This window comes from Cuculus canorus, chromosome 2 (genome assembly GCF_017976375.1).
Source record: "Cuculus canorus isolate bCucCan1 chromosome 2, bCucCan1.pri, whole genome shotgun sequence".
In the NCBI taxonomy this organism is placed as follows: Eukaryota; Metazoa; Chordata; class Aves; order Cuculiformes; family Cuculidae; genus Cuculus; species Cuculus canorus.
The window spans coordinates 93,664,279-93,685,935 of record NC_071402.1 but is presented as its reverse complement, the minus strand read 5'-3'; the positions used below and the strand labels follow the sequence as shown (position 1 = coordinate 93,685,935).

The 21,657-nt window shown below is 40.6% G+C and overlaps 1 protein-coding gene across 9 annotated transcripts in view; it reads right to left on the bottom strand.

The window, feature by feature from the left end:
* Positions 1-21,657, bottom strand: part of PHACTR1 (phosphatase and actin regulator 1) — a 321,265-nt gene that overhangs the window by 45,166 nt on the left and 254,442 nt on the right. For all 9 annotated transcript variants that reach the window (XM_054059099.1, XM_054059098.1, XM_054059103.1 and 6 more), the window contains 3 exons: positions 16,762-17,092; positions 9,327-9,535; positions 7,674-7,830 (listed from right to left, as the gene is read on the bottom strand). In XM_054059099.1, coding sequence (XP_053915074.1) covers positions 7,674-7,830; positions 9,327-9,535; positions 16,762-17,092 — 697 coding nt within the window. The remainder of the gene's footprint in view (positions 1-7,673; positions 7,831-9,326; positions 9,536-16,761; positions 17,093-21,657) is intronic.

The window sequence follows — 21,657 nt, the reverse complement described above, 5'->3', positions numbered from 1 at the left end:
AGAGCAGGCAACAGGAGAAGTGACAGATCCCCGGAATAACAAATACCTTTCCCAACTGGCAACATCTCTGATTGAAATGAACTTATGACATGGGGCAGACCCTTTCCATTTCATCAGTGGCCACACGAGTGCCTCTAGGGAGACCTTGCCCTCAAATGCTGCTTCTTGCTGGCTGCTGCCTACCATTAAGAGCATTCCTCTCCCCAGCACAACATTCCACTCTCTTTTATAGTAACATTAATTAATTGCTTCTGTTCATTTGGAGCCCCGCCTTCTAATACGTAGAGACACATCTGCCCAAGGGCAGCCTACATTCACCCTGTGAGTCTTTGCTTTCATACATAGCAAAACATCTGCTGGCCCTGCCTGAGTGAAACTGATGGCAGCAGGGATTCAGCCCATCCTGAGATGGAACTGTGACAGAGGAGAGGTCACATTGCCAGGGCCCATCCAGGTCATAGGTTAAGGACACTGTTCATCTCACAAATGAGGGAGAATGCAGAGGTGACACGGTTTTTTCAGTGACATTATCCACTGTCTCCCCCTTCCCTTGATTGCTCTGTTGACCTTTTGCCATACCAAGTTACTCAGATGAAGCAAATTCATGCTGTTAGTTCTTGAAACTCATACAAAAACAATGATAACAGTATAATTTGTGATGTTAGATTTGTCTTTTTTCTGTGATGAATGATAATATTAACTATGAAAATTCCTAATGTAGAGGGACAAGTCCAAACTGGTCTCAGAAAAGAGTATTCTTGTCCTACAGAAACACCGAACTATATGTCTAAAAATATCCCGATATCTGTGTGGTTTTATGAAAGCACACAAATTTTGCTGTCAGTTATAGTTTGTCAATTATTGCAATTTTCCAAAGTTCATAGGTACATATGTGGATTTGAGACCCCAACATACCTTAAAAATAAATATTCGTGCATATGTACATGTGTTTCTTACAGTGGCTTGCCTGAGGTTGGAAAGTCTGTGGGAGATGCAGCCTTCCCAGAGTGTTTTAACTGCAGACACCTTTCCTTTCAGCACAACACAGATCACCAGGACATCAATCATAGAAGAATCTGACAAGGTCCTCGAGAACCCATCTCCCATCTGCGCCCCTACACAGAACCCAGTTCAGTTTTGCTCAGAGTATTTATTCCTGGTGGTTGAGCCCAGATGTGTAATAATAACTTGGTTTCAGCTTGTCACCCATAGATAATCACCTGTTTTGCTGCCTTCCTCCCGATGCTAAGGGCAATTTAGATAGCTCCCGTGGGGTTTCTCACAAATGCACAGCTTCCTTAAGTTAAACTGTAAGGGGGGGAAAAAAAGCCATTTTTCCCTAGGTACCATCAAAGCTAAAATCCAGGCTCAGCCCTTTGCAGCTTTTTTTTTTGGTCGCCCCCATTCATGCATCTAGCGCTGTCACATTGTCCCCTCTAATCCAGGATTTAGATGAGCTTGTTTACCACAATCCCATTTTCCATGTGATTTATCCTCAGCACCTGACACGTGAAGAGGCAAGCTACACACACATATACACAAATGCATGCACGCATGCGCTGCCATTGGGAATGAGCTTTTGCTTCAGGCACTTGCTTTGCTCTCATTAGTGGAAGCTAACAATAAGTGTGAGAATTGCAGACGTCAGAGGTAATTAGGAAGAAATTATTTCCCCGCCACCCAACAAAATGAGGTCTGTGAATAAAGCCTAATCCTGCTGTCTGCACATTCTTTTTATCCCTAAATGACTCGGAGATGGGGAGGGCACAAAATGTGCTCCACAGTGCAGGATGGTGAACAGCCATGAGGAGATTCAACCACGCTCAACAGGGGCCATCTTGCTGCCATCCGCTGGCTGAATAAAGCTTTCCCGCAATGGGACTGCAATGCTGTTTAAATAATTAACTGTTTCAAACAGCTGAATCTCCTCACAGCCTAATATTTTAGTAAAGAAAAATGATCACTTTGGATTATTTACCCCCCCTAAAGCCCCTGAAGGAACTGCTGCGCATTTTAATGACTGTGCAAGCCTTGAAGATCAACTTGAAGATTCCTCAGTACTGTTAATATCTCTGTCGCCTTCCTGGTATGCTGAAGACACAATCCTTTTCCCAAGTTGTCCAATTTTTCTACTCTGGTTCACATCTCTCCTTCTGTTTACAGACAAACTCTACTGCTCTTTCTTTTGAATACTCTCCCTCATGCAGAGGGACATGCAGACAACTAGCACCTGAGAGGAACAAGTTCAAAAACCTTGCAGCAGCTGCATGACATTTTAAAAATCAATGGTGATTTTTTATACTTGTGGGAATTCACTAAGCTCATTTCATCACAGGATTTCTGTTTCTAGGCAGTATTTTTCAGTACAGCTGAGGAAGACGTAGTATTGATCAGGGAATGCGTAGAGTAGATTACCTTTCTGATTGAGGTAGTAGGTGACCATCATCTGTCAAATCTGCTGCTCCATAACAAAAATTTATGACTTTTCATGCTATATTTCTCGGTCACAGACATCTCAGTACTAGTTCCAAAGCACCAATAAGACTATAAACACATCTAGCAAATGTGTATGTACGTATCTCACATGTACATATTTAGAGCCACAGGCACACAGACAGTGTCTCCATGATCTATTTTTATACTTCCTAACCTTAGCCTTGTGATGCTTTCAGTGTATTATTTATATTGCTTCAGGTGAAGATTTTCCACTTGCTGGTGTAAGGGCAGCACCCCATAATGTATTGTTAGGGCTGTACGATAAACAATGCAAAGCACTACTGTATATCTGACAGTGGAGGTTGCCATTGATTCACTGCTTTAAAGCCAGCTGAACATATACAGTGATACACAGGATTCAGCTGGACAATGAGATGTCCATCACTCCAAGTCACAAGAGAGGCAAAAGTAGCGTGTAGACACTACAAGTTACTTTCTTCTTTATTTGTTTCTTATTTAATTATTTTCTATTTAATTGTTTAGTTACTGTGCAGAAAGCTGCTCCCCCACCTCACCTTTCTTTGCTTTCACACTGGGCATGATCTTGGGTTAAATGTGACTCCTGCAACTAACAGCTTTTGATAGAAACACAGCATAGGCTAGAAAAACTGATTGGGTTGCCTGTGGCACCTGCCAGTGATGGGTAGCTGCCCCTTCACATGCACTGCTTGGTTGTGGACAGCCTTTATGTACCTCCCATTCCTCAGGACCTGCAGGCAGCCTCCCCTCTGCCCCGAGGTGGTTGGGAGTGTGCTGCTGAGACAGATGTGACGCTGACCAGTAATAATACTGTGCATATTGAGAAGTCCCCTTAACAGTGATTATTAGCAACGTGATACTAATATACCAGATATTTTTGTGTGATTGGATCATCCTATTCCAGGAGGTGAGGAAAGCCATGACAGAAGCAACTCAGGAAAAACAGATAAGGGCATTGCCATGCATTTTTTAAAAGCAGTGGACCAAAATCGTCAGCTTCAATACTCCTACATCTAATTTCTAATAAGCACCTTTGTTAGAGATGGGTGTTTAACAGATTCAAAAAAGACTTGAGTGCTTTAGAATGCCTCTTTCACAGGATGCATGGCAGATCAGCCATTGTCTAGACCTGCATTATCTCAAGGTATAGGAAAGACTTTGTGAAAGACAAGCAAAGAAACCAGTTCAAGGGACTGCAAAGTCCTCAGAAGAGTCTGGTGTATTGTATAGGTATATTGAGCTATATAGATACATTTTTTTGCAGAGTGATTTTTTCTTACTAAACAATATGTTGCTTGAGGAAGTCTCTGTGGTCTCTTATGATTTCTTGACTAAAAAGAAGAGCAAAGACCAGCAGTGAAGCACCCGTCTCAGTACTGGGGATGGTGTCTCAGCCTTTGTGAGAAATGCAGCTCTGCCGTGCACCACCCACCAGTGCTCTCCCTCCTCATCATCAGGGGCTCCTGACAGGCTGTGCCTTTATCATTGCCCCTGGGAGGACTTCCAAGCTCGAACCCAGAGCCTGTCTGAGTCCTTTCTTCACAAGTCACAACCCAGATATGCCCAACAGCCATAGAAAGCAAAATCCAGGTCTTCCTGCCCCCTGCTCTAACCTGGATAACCAGGGGATCAGTGCTTCCCAGCAGATCTGACACAGTCAGAGAAATAGGCAGAAGTCTGTCTTCTCCCTCTGCCTGTTAACTTTCAGAATCCTGTTTTTCCTCCTGTTTACTCCTTTTTGCTTACAGTCATTTAGATGCACTTCTTGAGCAGCTGTGAAGCTGTGCAAGCACCAGAGGGATGAAATGGAGGAGGAGTTTGGGAGAAGCTGAGCAGGCTTTAAAAAAAGAAAAAGAAAACCATACCCACTTAAAGATTTACTTAGCACAGAAGGTCTGCATTTCAGAGCAGAAGTTAATGGAGTTGTAAGGCTTTTCAGCAGCCAAGAACATGGCCTCCAGCATCCATTTCCTATCCCCAAGTCACATGTGGTTATGAGCTGAAGTTCTGTATCTTAATTCACTATTTCTGCTCCTTGCTTCACAGTAGGTATCACATTTGGGAGTAGTCCATTCTGGTTTGTTTAGAGGAGAAGTCATCTAACTCTAAGTTGTTGTAATTGCTGCATAAAGACTGACAGGAAATAGTCTACAGGGCAGTGGACTGTTCATGTAGCTGGAATTCATGCGACGTGGGAACTACTGCATTTGCTAGAGCATATTTTGCCATCTTAGGCAAAAAGCTGCACTTTTGCTTGGATCTACATTTGCTGAGCCTTGACACAGGATACACGCCAGCGAAGCACTACATTCACATGAAGTGTTTATGATAGGCAAAAAGTGTTAACTGTCTCATGGCTAAAAGCCAGGTGTGTAGTGGCCCAGATTCTGCCATAAGACCCAGTCTCTGCAGCCTCACCTGTACAACTGGTGTGGTGTAAGCCAAGGCAGTATTCTCTCAGCATATGGAACACGCGGCATGGTAAAGTCTGTCTAGTGGTGAAGTCTGTCTCTCTAGCAGCTGGTGGATGCAATAATAAAGTCACAACCATTTTCTAGGACTAATTTGAGGTTTGGAGGTTCCAAGCTACATTTAAACAGTATGGGAAGAAACAGTTCTGAGCCAAATTGATTCCTGGTGCAACTCTAGTAAGGCTGGAGGATCTACACCTGGGATGATTTTGGTCCCATACAATATGTCAATGGCCAATCTCTCAATATGCCTGGCTATAAGTGTCTTTAAAAATTACATTCTCTTTACAGTACTACACTCTGATCTGCCAAATGTGGCAGCCAATGAGCTTTTCCAAGCTAAATACTGTGAGGATTCTGCATAAATACTAAAATATCCTAATTAGCCTCTTGGTGAAAATTAATTGATCCATTACAGGCAACAGTAACCATTTGCTAAAGTTTTATTCAGCATTTTTTTACTTCTCTAAGTAGCACATTTGATTGCATTGGCTGGCTATTTTAAACCATAGGGGATCATTGGTGGAACAGTACAAATCCCTCTGAAATCCCAAAATTGCCAGCTGCAATTATAGTCTGCATCTAGCATCTTTTCTAAGGACTATAAATGCTTCACTGCTTAAATTTTGCTTGGCATTTGCATCACTGTGTGACAACTACTGAGCAATGGCAAAGGAGGGATTCAGTAATGAAGTCTGGACAGTGAAGAAATGCAGTCCAAACTGAAATATTCTGTTTCAATCTAATTCATCAGTCTGTGCAAATGGATACATCACATTTAAATACCGCGCACTAGTAAGACAGGTATCTTCCTTTTTGCTGCTGAAATAACTGTGGCTTTTTGCATATTAGACATAAGGAAAGTTGTTCTCTCCTCATATTTCTTGATTGTTTTTAACTACTTGAAAGGATAAGATACAAAGTTGTAAATACTAGTAATTAAAAGGTCAGACTTGCAGCTATGTTATTGCAGATAAGGCTTGTAAAGTTCTACCAATTTCAGTGATGCTACACTGGTATAAAACAGGAATAAACCAGCAGTGGCTCAGCTATTTTTTGAGCTTGTGTATATACAATTTTAATTATTTGAACTACTCGTGATTTCCTTTAAGTCCTACCTATACTGGAAGACAAGATCAAGCATTATACCTCAGACCGAATGAGCAGAATTGCAACTGGGAAAACAAACAATGACATTGAGGGAATACAGGGCTTAGACAGGAAAGGTTCTGGGTATTACCAAAACTAGTGTCCCTTGTTAAAGAGGGATACACTGAAGGAACATTCTTTAATGGGGAGGCAAGATATAAAATATTTATAATAAAAATCACCTTTGGCACGGGGAGCTGTGCAGAGACAATGTTTGCAAATAACACTATTTACCTTCATCAGACACAGCTGTAAAACTTCTGAGATACCTAAGTAATTTAGACAAATAGGCAAACAATGGAAATGATGTTCAACGTCATGAAAAGGTCAAGCATTGCATAGTAAGATACAAAAATTTCAACTCTTCATATGCTCAAAAGGATTTGAAATTAATCATACATGCACTGGGACCTTGCTACTGTGTTCTGCTTTTTTGGACTTTGAGCTTCATGTTCAGCTGCAGTCTAATAAGGTATGAGGTTGAAAAAAGACTGGCCTGAACAATGACAGTATCAGCAACTGTGCAGTACCATTTTGCACACCTTGGGCATCATTGCTGAGGCCCATCAACAAGAATACTGAAGAATTAGAAAGATCTTGGAATAGGCTAAGAATGATTCATCACAAAGACTTTCAAAGACAGCTTTGAAAGACGTAGTTAATTTATTCCAAAGAGGTGATAAAGAAGGCCATGAAAAAATTAGATAAAAAGCTGAAAGAGGTATTTACCAGGAGCTCCTACTCTTCCTGTCTCCCCAACATGGTAGCAGTGTTCCCTGCTTATCCTCTCAATCAAAAAAAAAAAAGAAAAGAAAAAGAAAACCCACAAGAAGAAGCCCAATAACTGGCTGGTCCTTTCCTTGTGGTTTTATTGGTGTCACACTGGAGAGTGCATTCATCTGGTCTGCATGCCACCAAGTTGATAACGTAACACTATTGACTTGATTAAAGAAATCACATATGGAGCACAAAAGGTTCTTATGCATTTTTATATAACCTCCATTTACTAATTCTTGACAGAAATCTTCCACATTTAATGCCTCTATGCCCCATGTAATAAAGAAAACCAGAAGAGCAGGTGAGTAACACTGTTATGAAGAAGAAAATGTCTAGACAGGATAAATCTGTCCAACCTGACCTAAAGTACTGAAGGACACGAGTATTTTGCATTGGTAAAGACTCAACTACACACAGGAGATGCAATCAGAAGAGGAAGTTATACCTCTGCCCTTTGGTCAAACAAATAGCCTATCAAATGGCACCTGCAGCTACACTTCAAAATGTTATCAAAGCTGAACTTCCCCCAGTGATGTGCCAAAACCAACTAAATCTACACAGTTCATGCTGATCCTTAATACGACCAAAGGAACCATAGGATATACAAGAGAAATTAAATGGGCTGTTGCATTGGAAGTTATATTAGAGGAGAACTAATTCCCCAGCCTCCACCCTGCCCATGGCTTTTCCTCTTGAACACTGCAAACAAACAGATCTTAAATGTTTACAGGCTAAGGATAAACATTGCATCACCGCAGGTATTTCCAAAGGTAAGAGTTAGAAATATATTTTGTCTCCTACCTTGTTAACTTTGTCCCAATCTGCTGCCTAAGTTCAAGCCTCTCTTCATCAGTCTGCATGGGGAGGATGTTCTTTTCCTCCAGCTCTCGCTTGGAAGGCCTGTTGCTTAGTTTGATTGCTAAAGAATCCTTCCTGCAGACTTTCATTGCCAGGGAGCCTGTGGGAGAGAGGAGAGGCTCTGCCAAAGGAGGTGTCATTTCATCACAGCATGCAGTAGGCAGAGAAGTACTAGCCAAGGGAGGATACTAGGCTTTCATTTACACCGGTATGGACTGTGGGAAAAGGGGCATCATTTAACTTCATGTGCTCAATTAACCTCAATTCATATAATAATAACAAAAATGGTAGGTATACAAGAAAAAAAAAAGTATTGCTCTACAGAGGGGAGTGGAGAAGAAGAGCTTGTTTCAGAACTGATAGTAGCATCTGTATCTTTCTCTAACACAGTGTTTCTGAACCATGTAACGGAATGAATAATTCAGCCTCAGAATCTAGGCAGGCAGCAGAGCTAAAGCATGTGGAAAGAGGCACCTCTCTCTCTCTTGCAATGTAATAACAAGACATTCAAGCTAGCATTAAAAGGAATTAAAAGTCAACTGGAAGCAGTATAAATCTCTACATACATTAATTGATACTGCTTCTCAGGCAGTGACAGTGGCAAAGACACTGTGAAAACTAGTGACCTTTTATGGCTCAAGCTTGCATCCAAAGCAGTTTGAGCCAGGAAGACGGACACAAACAGACAGCGAGAGGCAAACCCATGAAAGTTTTTGGGCTTTGGCAAGAGAGCGTGAGATAGTGCAGTTCTGCTCTGTTTCTTAGTTTAAGAGCAAAGACTGCTTAATTTCACTTGCAAAGTAAGGAGGCATTCTAAGGAAATGAAATATGCCTGTTTTAGACACTTCTCTGTGTATGCTTTAAAAAGAGCATAGTTTGTTTGTATGACTTCCAGCTTCCCAACAAAAAGAAATCCAAGGACTTGAAACTTCAGCTTCATCTGCATGATGACAAGCAGTTGTCATACATAAAGTATGGTGTCATGTCTTTAGAGGAGAGTCCTATGATGCCACCCTGAGGCAGGAGACAGGTTTCTTAGACAGGTCAGGAAGGGGCCACAGATCCCTCTCCAGACAGTAACTGCAATACGGCTATTAATTAACTTCTTCTCTTCTCATCTGAGTCCAATTCTAAGATCATGATCCCCTTCCAAGTATGTGCAGACTTATGATTCTGACATGATATAATAGTCACTATATATAAAAACTCTGATCAGTGGCACTTAATCCTGAAGTAACTCCTGAGCTGATCTTGACTTAAGCCAAAGACAGGGCTTCTCTATACCACAGACACTTGGGAAAGTGAATCTAAAAGTCACTTTGGAAGTGAACTAATGTAAACCAAAACCAGTCATTTGAATTCTGTCTGAGAGCTACTCAGACAGGCATTCATGTGGATTAGGGAAATCACTATAAATTTGTACTACTTGTTACTTTGCATTACTTTATTGAGCGTCCTCATGTAGCCAAGCCCTGAAAAACATGGCAAAAGCCATGTTCAAGAAAGAAAATTCACAGGCTTTGTTTTTCCATTGTGTACTGAGAGTTTAGAGGAAAAATTAAATAAATGAGAAGGAAAAAACTGAATGAGTCTTACTTGTAAATAGTGAGTTATCCTCATCTTCATCTTCCTCTTCTTCCTCTTCCTGTCTTCCATAAAGGCAGGAAGAATCTTCATAGTCGGTTTCATGAGGCACATTTTCTTTATTGTCATCGCATTCGATCACAACAGTTGGCACTTGTCTCATGTCTGGAAGGCCCCCAGGTCCTGTTTTTGTAACACTGTCACCTGTGTGTAAACCAGAGCTGTTGGGAAAGAAAAACAAATAAATAAACTAAAGGAAAACCTCAGTGGAAGACCTGAGCTGCTTCTCTTGCTGTAGGAAAGGAGCAGTCTTTCATCTTTTTTTTTGCGAAGAAACAAGGATGGAAAGATCTTCATGACCAGCAAGATATCTAATGGGTTTCAACTGACTATGGATTAGATTTAAGTTATTACACTTACTGCGGAGAGGTGGGACAGTACACAGGCAGAAATATTGGCAGCCAGGAATGGGAACATAAGATCTGCAGCAAATAGAGTCTCAAGGCTTAGTGAGAATTGCACCAGGTACTCAGAGTGATAAATATAGCTTCAGTCCAGTATGTGTGTGAAGTCTCCTCTGGCTTGCAGGTAGTATGATAAAAAGTCTCACTTGAATGGAAAAGGTGGAGTAAGAGAGTGGAAAGAAGGAAAGGTAAAGATTGTAGAGGAGGACTGTACAAAAGCAAAGAGAAATCATGACTTCTGCTGTTTGTACAAGAACATGTTGATTGACTTGAGGTTAAGGCAAGGGCACAACACTCTGAAGCAGAGAGGACCAAGCACATGAAATGGGGCTCAGAAAAAGAGACTTCAGGAGCAGGCTGGAATAACAGCAGGAGGGAGCTAAAGCCTGGAAGGTTTGTTTGCTAATTGCACAGTTATATGTTCTGGGGGCTGCAGTGACAATACATCCCTTCTCCTGCTCTGGCTGCTTGCCCCGTTCAGATGCTGGAGATCAAACTGAATCGCAGCTAACATCATATTTCTTTTGTCACATGAAGTGTGATTGATCATTTCCTGCAGCTTACTAAGTTCAGACCTGTTGTCAGTACTCCCACCATCTAGCTCTGCTCATGTATTGATTTCAAAGCCCTTTACCAAGGAATGTATCAATACAAGTAGGGAAATAGGAACACGAGGAGGTAAAGATCAAAATCAAACAAAAGGTGAAAGGATAAGTCAGGAACAGAACCAAGTTCTCCAACCTATTTTTATATAATAGCTCATGTTGCTTTTCCAATGCAAAATGGGAGACTGGCAGGCAAAAATGATGGCTGCTCAGGTTTATCTGTAAGTCAGCACAAACTACTGTCTCTTAAGTCCCAGCAGAGGCGACAGCTATATAAAAAGCGGGGAACATCTTCCTGCCAGGTACCCTCTCTGTGTTAAACTCTCATTTTACTTTCAACAATAATGTAGGTGTGAAGCCAGATGTGCTTGCCAAGTTGCACTTAAGGCACACAAATCTGGGTCAGACCTTACCGAGTGCTGAGTAGCCTCGATTCCCTTGAATATTTTAGCCTATTCTGAGTACCAGAGGCATTCTGCATATTGAAAAAAATGTTGCATTCTTCTCTTTAAACTATTTTCTACTGAGTTAACTCGAAATATTTCTCTTTCTTCAAAGAAATCATTTTGTTAATTGCAACACTTAGTATTGCAGACTAACCAATGACATGCAAAGCTTTACTGGATGCCTTGAAAGGAGATGCTCCATTTCCTTGGTGATAATTCATGTTTTGCATCACAAAGTATGAAAGATTGATGAAGAACTTGTGAATTTTTGTATTGGAGTTCAACGCGTTTGTCCCAAAAAAATTTTTTATCCTGAAAGTAGATCCAGAATTCATCAGCTGAACTCTCCTAATAACACATATATGCACTACAATGTTTAAAAACTTTCAACTAACTTTTAATTTATTGATATGTTTTAGTAATTTTGATGTTATTAACTTCATTTTTTAAATCCATTTTCTCTGTAACCTATTTTGTGTAACTCTTAAGCGTTTAAAATCTGGAACTGAATTTCCAAGAGAAACTCAAATGCCATGAAATTCTGAAAACACTGCTAAAAAAAAAAGCAAATAAAAAACTTCCAATGGTGAACACAACCACTGAATCATTCAGTTAATTTTCAAACAACAAATACACAGATACATACAGAGTAAGCCTAAGTTCAGTAAGTCCCTTCTGGAAGTACAAATGAAAGGAGCAAAAAGTAGTTCAGCATCCAGGACTATTTGGTGCTTCCCTGTCTGTGAAGGATGTATGCAGGTTACAGATGTATCCTTATGGGCATGCTCATGGGGTCATGGATATCAAACTGGTTCACCAGGTTATCAAGCAGGTATCAGATAGCAACTAGATTTACAAATTACCATGCTAGGTCTTTATTTCAACTAGTGATCTAGAAATAGTCGGCTTATCTCATCGCAATTTTTCTGAATCATCCACTTTCTTGATAATACTACTTTCTATTTTAAACCCCTCATTTTTGCTAGTGTTTTGTGTTCTTCTTGATTAAAATCAGCATTTTCCACATCTTTCTGACAAAGTCAGCTGTCTAAGCAAAGCACTTGTGAAATACACGCAGTACTGCAGTATACTTAAGAAAGACAAATCAAGGTCACTGGATATTTCCATTGTGTATAAATTCCTTTGGGTTATTAGCAAAAACCAGAATGGTCAGGTGGTCTACATGACAGAATTTGTTGGCATTCCTTACCAAAAAGCACGCTATTGTTTCAAACAGTCCATTTATAATCAGCTTCACGTTTTGCAACAAAATTAAAGAACAAAGCTACAGCTAAGTAAGTGCTTGTTTTAAGAAGATAAATGAATCTTAACACATAGATTTGAATAATTCATAGCTGACTAATACAACCATTTCCAATTACTGTTGCATCATCTTTAAATGATTAAAACAAAAAAGCTACACCACTATAGCTTGCAGTGTTTCTAGTGAGAAAAAATTTTAATGAAAAATCAGAATTTAAGTAGATGAGTGACTCATGGCACAGACAAAATCTAAAAACAAAAAGTGAAATCTGTCTTGTAAAATACAGTGGGAAAAAAATACACACTCCTCATCTGTCATCCCAGGCTCTTTAATTTTGGAATAAAGAGTTACTTTTTTATCAGCATGTTTTCAGATCCACAGTACACTCTTCTGTACTTATCAGTTAACAAAAAATCTGAAAAAAACCTTCAAGCCATTGCCTATACATTTATACAATATAGGCATATGTGTGAGAGACAGAGCAGAGCTACAAATATTAAGCATTTCTATCCTTAGGCAACGCTAAATTGTACACAAAAAGTAATTCTCTTGACAAGTTTTATGTAAGATAAATGTTTTCTGACTCATATATATTTTATAAGCTTTACCAGACACCAGCAGGAATGTCTAATGCATTTCATTTCATAAATCTACAGCCTAATGCTGAACTGGGTGTCCCAGAGGAACTGGTCTCACACACTGTCTTTCTGGACGCAGCAATTTTTCAGTGCTGTACCACACATACAGTTTTAGCTCAGAGTGAGATATTGCCTCTTAACAGCTCTTTAGTACCTACATTGAACAAACTGAAGTCTTGATTCAGCTGCAAGTGTATAAGAGCCCACAGAGTAATTGAAATTAATTGTCGTCTTACTAGACAGACCAAGAACTATATGGGCAAGGCAGAAAATAAGGCTATTTCAGATGAAGAAGCTGCTTCTCTAAATCAGAATTAAAGATACATTCTGGTGGCACATGAGGGTTTCTAAAGCTTTTTTTTGCTGCTGCTCGTGACACACAGCTTTCGGGCACAGTCTTTCCTCTTAAATTCAGTTCAACCAGGAGGATCAAGCCTTCCAAAGATTTCGGTGGCAGGGGTTATCAGGTTTTCACAAACTCTTAAAATGCATTCTGAAATGGTCAAAAATGATACCAGAATCAAGAGTTTTCTTATGCTTGGCTCATACGCTTAGGGCTGAAGGAGAGTTATTTGCAGTAGGACACAAACGGGCAACAGAGGTTGCAGAAAAAAGGTTATGTGGAAATGACACTATTTTCTGTTTTAACATAATCTAACATAAAGCTGGGAATTTATCAGGGAAAATAGAGGCAAACTGGCAGCGTTAATGATATGTCGTTATAGTCATACAATGACAAGGGACAGATTGCCCTTCTGAGACAAAGTTAGGAATAGAAGTTACAAGCACTGGAAAATGCTTGCAATCAAAAGTGTTATGTGTGCAAATGATCTTAAGGTTTTACAGTATCTGTAATAAAAATGAATTAAAAAATCCAGGAACTAACTGCCATTTTAAGTCATAAGAAGAAGTAGGACTTGAATAGCTATTAGACGCTATTAATGTACCTGATGACATTAACTTAGTAATATGTACTAGATCTAGGTGAGTCAAAGGGGAAAATAGAGATAGAAAAGCTCAGTAGCTTTCTCAAGGTCAAAGACAGCAAAATAACTTCTGGTTTCCAAACTGGTACAGAGGGATGTCTCATTTTTCTCTGGCAAGCTGCTAACTTGTTGGCAAAGTACTGATTTCAAGTATATGTTCTTAGACTATCAGAATTCCAGAGATCTCAACTGTGAAAGCAAAAAACCCAGATTGCTAGAGGAAGGGGATGTTTCAGTTTTTTGTTCTTTGTTCCTGTCCACAATCATAGTCCTGGTGAAGGGAAGAATAGTAGATCTAAGACAAGTTTACTGGGAAAAATGTGCAATTGATACAAATTGGTTATGGATTCAATGAATATCAATGATCAACTTGATGAGCTTCCACTGCACCAAGACAAAAGAAACTAGACATAAGGAAGAAAAAAATTTCCCAAGGGAAAAAAAATTAGAGCACAAAACTGATCTGCACTTGTCTACATGATCTTCCCTTATTAAAAACAAAATCCTACTCTAAATAATCCCCCAAATTAGCAGATTTGGCAGCATTACTACTGCAGCATCCTGGCTATTACTCTATGATGTTGTAAGATTCTTTCGAGATAAAGACGGAGATCAGCAAAATTAAATGCTGCCAATGAACTTATCATTCCCCAGAAGGTGTCTCAGAGACTTGTCATGCTCTCTCACCTCCTCAAGGCTATTGACCAAGTAGCATGTTCTCCCGCAAGGAATAGTAAAGCTCAGGATCTTACCAAGAGTTCACTTGTTTAGCCTAAAGAAGACAAGCCTCCAGAAAGAATGTTATAGCAGCCTTCCAGTACATAAACGGGGCTACAGGAAAGCTGGGGAGAGGCTCTTTATCAGTGAGTGCAGTGATAGGAAGAGGAGTAAGCGTTGTTAAAATGAAAGAGGGGAGATTGAGATTAGATATTAGGAAGAAATTTTTTCCTGTGAGGGTGAGACACTGGAACAGGCTGCCCAGAGAACCTGTGGATACCTGATCTGTGGAGGTGTTCAAGGCCAGGTTGGATGAGGCTTTGAGCAACCTGGTTTAGTGGGAGGTGTCCCTCCCCATGGCGGGAGGGTTGTAACTCAATGATCTTTAAGTTCCCTTCCAACCCAAACCATTCTATGACTCTATGATTCTATGATTCCATCCTATGTATGCAACAAAAGTGAGCACAATACAATATTTTAAGTAGAGGAAAGCAGTTTTAGAAAGCCCTCAAGACTTCTGGGCTGAAGTGTCAATGACACTTCAGTGTAGTATGATTTCTGCCAGGTTAATTCAGATTTTATACAATTAAAGAAAAAGAACTACTGTCAAAAGCATTAGAAAACAGCAGCATTTTGTGCAAATAATTCTCTCCCAACTTAAATACATATATTTTAAAAATCTGCATAAATCTTCAAGAAAACGTTGGCAGATTTAGTAAGATCACAACATGGCTTGAAAAAGTAATTTAAGAACTTAACAGCAAGTGTCAGCTCCATAGCCCCTTTAACATGCAAATACTAGGAAAATAACAACTGCTGTTGCAGAGGAAACAATCATCAGATTATGAATGGAAATGTTATTGATTTGTTTTGATGAGGAGAATAACTGAAGTACTCAATACTTTATTTCATGATTGAAATAACAGTTAATTGATGCAAAAAGGCAATGAAAAATCAACCATCTGCAATATCATGAACTAGAACTCATTTTCATTTTAGATGTGAAATATCAGTGCTACAACCTTTTCTTATTTTCTTCTGCAAATGGAAACAATTGCTTCATATTGGGATATGAATCCTTGCTTATTCAGTTTTTAACAAACAGCAGAATTTCAGCTTCAAATCAAACAGCATCACTTCCTTTAAATTCGTTAAACATATTTGTAGACATAAACCTGACGGATGCCCAAATATTAGAGCATTCATTGCTGTAGGGCAACAGATGCCACAGTGAAGTCATACTCTGAAAGATGTCACTGGGCTCAGGGTAACAAAGTACCTTCTGCACACAGTGTGAGCCAGACAGCAAGACATCCAACCTATGCTGAGGACAGCGTGGGCAAAGCAGCCCTAAGGGAGTCTTTAGGAGACACTCACTACCCTCTGTGCTTTGTGCATCAAGCTTTGGAGTGATGTAGATGTATCTGACCATCCCTGCTGGGAATGGGAGGGATAAATGGCTAGTCACTGGGCACACCCAGAGGGGGGACACCCTCTTTGCAATCCTACTGCTACAGCCCTTTTACTGATGGGAACAGGAATCTCCCTCTCAGCTCTAGCCGTTCTTCCCCAGCAGATAATTCCCCTATACGGCAGAAACGTTAGCCTTCCTGATATAATTACAGAGGTCTCGCTATTCTGGTACTAAACTAAGTTGGCAGTATGGGACAGCCTCTGGTTCCTTGGCTGTTTTTCATGCAGTAAGGAGAATCTGCTATTCCTAATTGAATTTTCTATGCACTATAACGAAGGCAACATTATAAAAAAGAGGTGTTGGGGCAGTCATTAGGCATTTTGTCTGTTAGACCAAATATTTTAGCTTCTTGTCTAACAGAAGGATGACCTGATGCTCCCCGAACAAGCTGGCTACAAAGCTGCCCTTGGTATTAAACAGGACATGCCATTTTTTTTTTATTACCTTCCCTATTCTGGGACTTGCTCAATTTTCCTCTACAAGATAAAATACATTTTCCAAAGCTTGCTGATCTTGCAGTCTATGAGGACAGCTTGCATTTATACAACATGCTTCACTCACTTAGACTGTGTGAAGCAGCGTATCACAGATCCTCACAAGTGACAGTAATAAAAACCAGCCCCCAAGGTGGGTAAAGCTTTTCTGATCAAATGTACAGCCCTCCTCCAGAGGCAAATGGCTAAGGTAGCTTCTGTGGAACTTACTTTTTTTAAGATCAAATATACAAGATCAAATATGCAAGTACTTCCATATGATGGAAGTACCATCAACATAACTCAAGTGGTGATATCGATATGGAGCTTAGCAGGAAACAGTGCACATCAACAGGTAATTTTAAAAGTTGACGCATTACCTTTCTAGCCTCTGCATGGTCATGGCTAGTGTTTTGTTGAGTTCCTCTATCATCCGGCACCCCGAAGGGTGAATTGGCAACGTGCTGGACCCAGAAGGCAGGTGCTGGCTGTGGCTGCCATACTGAAGCTGGTGCTGGTGAGCTGCTAACTGGGATGGCAGGACAGTGTGATGGTGCTGAGTCAAAGGCTGCTGGGAGCTCTTCTGTGTGGAATAGGATGAGAGAGAGAGGTCTGGCCCCCCTAAAGGCATGCAAATCATGACTTTCTTTGGAGGTAGTGGAGGTGACAGTTTAACTGGCATACAAGGCAGTTTCACAGGAGCACCAGGATCTAAAACAGAAGAAAGAGAGGCCCTGATATTAATTTTCATGGCAGTAAGATGGAGTTCAGAGTACCTGCCTGGGAGGGCAGGTGCTGATGTTGCTAGTCAACATGGGAGTGTGCATTCCTTCCCTGCTGTGACAGACAACTCTGCATAGCATGCGCTCAGCACTGTCTTCAAAAAAAAGTACCATCACTTTGCAGCAGAGTCTCACAAAAACATCCCAGTGCTGTGCATGCACCTTAATAAACACATTAAGCAATGCTTAACAAGGCTTGTGGCACACTTTGGTGCTCTAAAGCCCTAATCCTCCGAAACAGTCCTGTGAGGTAAGAACAATGTCTCCTGCCCAACAGGCATGGAAACAGCGGGAGAGGGATTTGGTGTCTGAAGTTACATGATGATTCACCACCTCCACTGATGGAGCAAAAGCTCAGGGATTTCTGATCCTTCTCAGCCACTGCAGTGCAATTACTACAATCACATTTCTTACAGCTTTGCAATGTGCAAAACATCTGGTGTTAAAAAATACAGTATAAGGCAAGAGCAAAAACAAAGGGTACAGGAGGAAAAAATTATAAAGGGCAGAAGATTGTTAGGATTGACGCATTCTCTTTCAGAAGACATGATGGCCACATTTGTCTGGACTCACACACTGAATTTTAACCTTTTTAACTCTAGGCACGTGCATTGAATCACATAGATGAGCTGCCAGGCAAAGACTTCCCTGACTTACATGGGAAATCAATGAGAGGTTTGCAGGACTTAAATGCGGGATGGAAATTCCTGGAATTGCATTGTGGAATGTGTTCAGAAGGGAGAAAAAATAATGTGAGAGCTTATAGTTCCCCAGATGGGTGTGGGAAATGGTCACAACATAGGCTAAGAGCAAAACCGAGAGCAAATATATATGCTGTGAGCTGTAATTGTGAGGTGTGTTTAAGAGTGTTTTCAGCTTGCACAGTCTTTGGCCTCTTGTTGCTTCAGTTCACTTTTCTTCCCGTAACATTGTAAACCTTATTGCTCTTTACAACCACCTGAAAGGGAGTTGTAGTGAGGTGGGTGGTGGTCTCTTCTCCCAAGTAAAAAGTGATGGGACAACAGGAAATGGCCTCAAGTTGCACCAGGGGAGGTTTAAACTAGATATAAGGAAATAGTCCTTCGCCAAAAAGGTTGCCAAGGATTGGAACAGGCTGCCCAGGGAAGTGGTTGAGTCACCATCCCCATCCCTGGAGGTATTTAAAAGATGAATAGATGTAGTGCTTAGGGACATAGTTTAGTAGCGGGCTTGGCAGTGTTAGGTTTACAGTTGGACTCCATGATCTTAAAGGTCTTTTCCATCCGAAATGATTCTGTGATTGTGTGGTAAAGGAACTGAAAGACCAGAATTTTCTTCTGACCTGAGAAAGCTTGGGGGTCAAGATGTTGCTCTCCAGTTTTCAAAGATGATTACTCTGCTGAGTGATATCAGATTTCTGAAGACCTTTTGCGGATGGCTCATTTTAGCATCAACTATCATTCCTCTTGCTCCTTTTCTTCTTTCCTCCGACTGGGCCTATTCTGAGTATTGCCTACAGTAGTATTCCTATCTACCAGCCACGGTGCACATGGTTGACACCAGGACTTCTAAGTACTAACACTTCTTGAAAATTATTAGGGATAGTAATGTGGAAAAAGACCACACATGTAGCCAGTGTCAGATATGACATTAGACCTTTTTTTTAGTGCTAGTCAGTGTTTTTACTATGCTAAAACCCACACACTGACTGTAAGGCTTCCCTTTCTTCACAGGGCTTATAGGCTGAAGACATAGGAGAGGCAAAGGATGTGCAAAGATAGAAACAGAGGCATGGAAAGTGTCCTTTCCAAATTGTAGAGTAAGGGAGTTACAGACAGTAGAATCCAAGTCTTTTGGCTTTCAATGCAATATCCTATCCACTTGACATGTTGTCTCCTGAAGGATGGCTCCATCCTTCTGATGGCTCCATCAAAACTGAAATCTAACTGATGGGATTGCCAAACCACAGAGCACTGTCTCTTCTAGAGCAGATTGCCTTCTGTGCAGCAGGAAAAAAACCCTACTTTCACGATTTTCTATTAAAGCACAGAAAGGTCTTGAAGTTACCATGTTTTTCTTACATACATGTTATTCTGTGTATATACATCCTGCATCACATGATCTTCAATAAAAGGTAAAGAACAGAAAAAGTAAAGAGTAAGTTGTATAGCGCGCTGAGAATAGGGCTTCTTTGGGGTTTCTAGTAATAAAGTGTTTTCATAAATTTTGCTGCAGGCAATTTCACTTCCAGAGCTGGTCCTGAATTACAAAGGCCACACCGAGATCTGCCTCTCCATTTTGAAAAGTGCAGGTTTAACTGTTAGTTTCGAATCCATTTCTGCTGTATCTCAATTAACATCTTCAACTGACAGTGCCTGTGCCAGGACATCCTACCACTCTGTGTATGATGCAGGAGAGTCATCCTTAATGGTGAATTCAAAGAGATCCCAACCAGGCATTTCTTGCTTCTGACAAAAGAATAACTGGAAGTATCAACAGGGTTTGCTGCCTTCTGTGATCCTGAAGATTAAAGCAATATTGTATTTTGGGAGTGAGTATAATATGCCAAATGGTTCAGGTATAAAGCAAAGAGGAATCCTTCCATCTCTCCTCTAAAATATAGTGAAAAATTCTTTTCCTTTCTTATGCAAGCATTCATCTAGTAGACTTGTGACAGAGGAACTACAGCTTTGGAGTTGCACGGAAGAACAAGTCTATCTTAATTATCCCAAGTAACCACATACTTAATCATGAATCAGATGTGCATATTCTGATTTCCTCTCAACACAACAAAGATATGGATGTTCAGTTTCCACTTAAATTTAAAGAAATCCTTCACATTGATGTGTTTTCAGTAGTATCGGTGCTGGGTGACTTCCCTGGACAGCTGCCAAATATCTTGTCTGTTATTTTTAAGGTAAGGCTTTATTCAGACCAATTGTGTTTCACCCAGGTTCTTGAATCTGTCTGAATATGGCCCTAATACGTTATTAGAGTGTTGAAAATGAACCAGAAGCATTAAATCTACCTGTCTGCCCTTCACCTTGTCTGCTTGTCCGTTAAAAAAAAAAAAAAAAAAAAAAAGACTAAAAGGAGAATGACTGCAATAGGAGATGATTTTGATCCATTTGCTTGGAAACATATCAGTATATCTTCATTGACATCAGTAACAGAGACCTTGTACTGCAAGTTTTACTGAGCGGTCAGATCAGCAAGTGGGCTGAACAAATGGGGCCCTGCTTCAACTCATGGGCTCTAGGCATGCTGATGGAAAGCACGCTACCATGTTCTGGAGTAAGTAAGAGAAAAACTTGTCTCCGCGTGTAAGAGTGAGATGACTGTGTTTTAGTTCTTTCCTTTGTTGGTTTTGATTTCACAATGTATGTGATGTATGAACCAGGAGTGGAAACAGTTAGTGTCTCTAGCATGGAATATCTATCGGACATGGACATCTGCAGATAAATAAGAAGCTGGACAGTGAAAATACGAAGAAGGGAGTCTGTGATAAACATCTTTTCAGTGGAACATTACCAGAGTCTTAAATCACTGCACAAAGCACTCGTGACAGAAGAGAAGCAAACTGTGTGAAGCCAGATGTGCAAGTCTGATTAATCTCTCTTGGCTCAGGCTCTCCATGCTCAAGAGAATAATGAGCAATTCTGCAAGATGTTGGCTCCCAGCAGGATTTTGACCACCCAGGTATGTGTATGGTTAAGATATAACTGTGCTAGAATTGATGAATGATATGTTAGACACAGAAACCTTCCCACTGCTGATGACAATTACTTAAAATATAGTAGTGGATGCCACAATATTTGCTGCACATCACACCTATGACAAACAGGTCAGCCGTAACCGCTTCCACATAGATTATTTTGCTAACAACTACAGTTGCTGTGTTCCTTTTCTGGTTTTAAGGAGATAGATAACTAGACTTTAATTCACTTCTTAGAAGGTTTACTCCTGTATGGTTCTTCTGACGTGTTTATGGTACACTGGAGCTGTACACCAAGTCTGATGCTTCCTAGCCACTGAACATGACTGTAACACTGAACATGTTACATGGAGCACGTTACAGGTTGAAGTGTCACAGATAGAGTACTAGGAAGTTCTGGAGTTACGGCAGCAAATATTGCTCCAGGAGGGCTGGTAAAAAAACTCATTAAAATCCTCAAATTCTGCTCTAGCACAATTACAGCATGGAGAAAGAGAGAGTGCATGGGAATCCTGGGCTTGTGGCAGAGCTGGCTGTGTTTACCATCCTGCTAGTGGCAGAAAAGTTCTTTCTCTGCCTCTTGTGATGGCAAAGATGATCCAGCATTGTACCTTGACAGCAAGGAAGGCCAACAGCTTCCTGGGTTGTGTGAGTAGAAGGGCAGCCAGAATGTCAAGGGATTGTTCCCTTTTTATTCAGCTCTCCTTAGCTGGTTTCTAGATTACTATGCCAAGTTTAGGACATCCCAGGAAAGGCATTAAAAGCCCAGAATGAGTTGAGCAGATGGTCACTGCAATGGC